Below are 3176 nucleotides of genomic sequence, written 5' to 3' on the forward strand. Positions count from 1 at the left end.
TTGTTCAAAACCCCAATTTCATTACTTCCAATGTGGTAGAATACATGAACATGGATACAGTCATACAGATCACTAACACCAGACAACCAAGTGAACATTTTTACTTCTTGAAATCTAGTTCCCTTATGAACTATCCCGCCAAATTAACCAAAACCCATCAATCATCTTATCCACTTCTCCCTATAAGCGTCAAGTACCCAACAACAGCACAAATCACTGCTACAATATTACCCTCTTTAATCAAAATCTTTATCACAAACCCAACAATATCTGTAGTAATTATCCTCCCTTCAAGAACTAAAGCTCTGTAAGGTTTTCCAAAAAAGGCTAGAATAACCAACACAGTGATCCATGTCACAACACTCGCAGGGATGGCAACAGCAAGCGCTGCTGCCATTGAAAGGAAGCCAAAGACTACCCCAAAAAGTACAGAAGCATAAAGTGCTGGCAAAACAGAAGAAGAAGAATTGTTGGAGTTGAACCAAGCTTGAATTGAGAGAAGGAGATTACATGAGAAGGAGATGAGTAGAGCATAAACCAAGACAAATAAACAAACCCATGTTGTTCTCTTACCCATTAATCTCCTCATCAAAGAAATGGTGGTTTTGGTGTTTGGGTTTTGTTCTACAAACTCACGAGCCATTGAAGTCTGAAAAATGAATGAGTGATTGTTCTTTGATAACTGTTTATAGAGATTTGAGTAGATAGTGTTGGATGGGTTTTAATGGCTGTTGGGTTCTCAAATCAAAGCTGTATTGTTTGGACCAGAATCTTATTTTGGGATCTGTTCTCTCTGCAAGTCTGAATTCCATTTTAGGACTTCTTTGTGGTCTCGAAAGGGTTGCCTACATTTCGCTTTAGTGCAACGTGGTCCGGTTCAAACTGAAAACCGAACCAAATCGATGCTTTTGGACTGATTTAGTTTGATTCGATTTGTAACAAAGTGTGGTTCAAGAATTGCATAGAACCAAAGCGACTCAAACCGAGAAACGAACACTTATAAAATAAATAAATAAATATTAATTTATTATAAATTATTTAAGACGAACACTTGTCCGTCTCTCCCTATATTATTTTTTTTTATTATGCTTATAACTTAAGAGTTAGTACAAGATTAATGACTTCTTATATAAGATATTACATGTTTGTTATTTATTTATTTTTTATTAATATATATGTTATTTCTAAGAAGGTTTATAGTTTATTGGCAACCCATAGAACTGAAATGAACCAAATCGACCTTAAATATATGTGGTTTGTTTTGGTTCTATAAGCAATTTGGTTCAATTCTGGTACTTGCTTATTAGGATTGACTTAGGTCAGTTCAATTTCAATTTTGCTACAAATCGAATCAAGTTGAACCTTTATCGCTTTTTTACTTTCAAGATTATTTTTTTCTTTTGGGTTAATTTTACCATACCCTTTTTGTTACGATGAATATCTTAGATACCCCTTGTGTTTTCAAAATGGTGATATATCCCATACCAGGGTCTTCTTCTAAAGACTAATAAAAATGACTTAAATGCCCTCGATTTCTTTTAAAAAATCTACAGACTTCGACTTCTTAAAAAATTATATTTTGTTATTGAGGTTTAAAGCAATGTTTTAAAAATCGGACGGATAATTTAATTAAAAAAGATTCTCAAATTAATCAAACATGGGTAGACTCCAAATCAATTTTGTTGGATGAGATTACATTTATTGAAAAATTAAAAATAATTATACTTTTTTAAACCATCTAAGGGTTGGTGACTAAGACCACACGACTCATAAAGTGGATGTCTTGAGTTTGAATTTTCCCTTATGAGCCACCCTCTGGGATTTATCCCAGAAATTACCTGGTGGAGGGAGGACTACACATACCTCAGGGATTAGTCAAATACTATAGACCTGGGTAACTCTATTGAAAAAAATATATATACATACTTTTTTTTTTCTATACTACCTTTTTTTCTTCTCAAGAGTGAAACCTTCGTCTCCACACACTTATCATCATCTTCCGACACCTGTTCTTGTAGACACTTTATTTTTGCACTCGCCTGATTAATCAACTCGTCAACCCGATTGTAACGGTTCCCAATGATGGATGATTATTCCAATGTTTTATTTTGTTACCATATATGTTTCAGAAATCCGGATGAGGTATCTCGAACTGACAAAACTGTAGAAATCATGCTACGCTAGGAAAATACGACTCTAGAAACATAGAAATCATCATTTTTCAAATAAAAAGAAGCTTCACGATAAAAATCACTAAAAAACTATCAAATTACCAAAATACCCCTAACATCAAAACAACCTTAGAACCTACATTACGCTTAGGAAAATTCATTCAAACACATAAAACAACAAATCGAAACCAAATAAATCATTTCGTCAATTTTAACAGAATTTGACAAAATTACGAAAATGCCCTTCATAAAGTTCACGATCATTCCATATAAAAAATTTCATAAGTGACACAAACTAATATTTCCATTGAATTCCTTACGAAAAATCGATTCTAAAACATCCTAGAAGATTAAAAAATGACTTAAAACGTGAAAAGTCCTCTCCGGGGGCAAAATGATAATTTCACAATTGTCATAATTAAAAATTTATAAATTAATAAATAAAACATTAAATAATTAAAGTGAAACATTAATGAAATTAATTTAAAATTTTGAACTAAAAAAATCGATCAATCAGATTCTCATAAAAAATTGTTGAGGGTTCGTGAGATATTTCTTTAAGGACCCCTCCATTTGGGGGTCCAAAGAATTAAAGATATAATAGAAGGGAGTTCTCCAAAAATTTAAAGTCAATCAAGCAAAACTAAAGTCAAGGTATTAAAGTCAATCAAGTAAGACTAAAGTCAAAATTAAAGTCAATTAAGCAAAACTAAAGTCAAGATATTAAAAGTCAATCAATTAAGACTAAAGTTAAAATATTAAAAGTCAATCAAATAAGACCAAAAGTCAAAACCCTAAAAGAGTTCTAATTAAATAATAACTCTATCTAATAGAGTTATAACTAAAATACAACTTTACCTAAAATAATTTTAATTAAAATACAATTCTACCTAAAATAATTCTAACTAAAATACAACTCTATCTAAATCAACCCATAAAAAAATCTATAAATAGAGGTCCTCACACCCTATTTTCATAAAAAATCATAAATCCCAAGAGAAGTAG

At 31.5% G+C, this 3176-nt stretch overlaps 1 protein-coding gene across 1 annotated transcript; it reads right to left on the reverse strand.

Moving 5' to 3' along the window:
- Nucleotides 1-837, reverse strand: LOC147387596 (uncharacterized). Its single transcript, XM_086421725.1, has one exon. The coding sequence runs from the start codon at nt 641-643 to the stop codon at nt 167-169; it is 477 nt and encodes a 158-aa protein (XP_086277851.1). The 5' UTR covers nt 644-837; the 3' UTR covers nt 1-166.
- Between the last annotated feature and the right edge of the window lie 2339 nt (nt 838-3176).

This window comes from Akebia trifoliata, chromosome 13 (assembly GCF_017979445.1).
Source record: "Akebia trifoliata isolate Shusen 1 chromosome 13, ASM1797944v1, whole genome shotgun sequence".
Lineage (NCBI taxonomy): Eukaryota > Viridiplantae > Streptophyta > Magnoliopsida > Ranunculales > Lardizabalaceae > Akebia > Akebia trifoliata.

What these genes read in the sequence shown, in the direction of transcription:
- LOC147387596 (XM_086421725.1), bottom strand. Translation starts at nt 643, where the DNA reads ATGGCTCGTGAGTTTGTAGAACAAAACCCAAACACCAAAACCACCATT.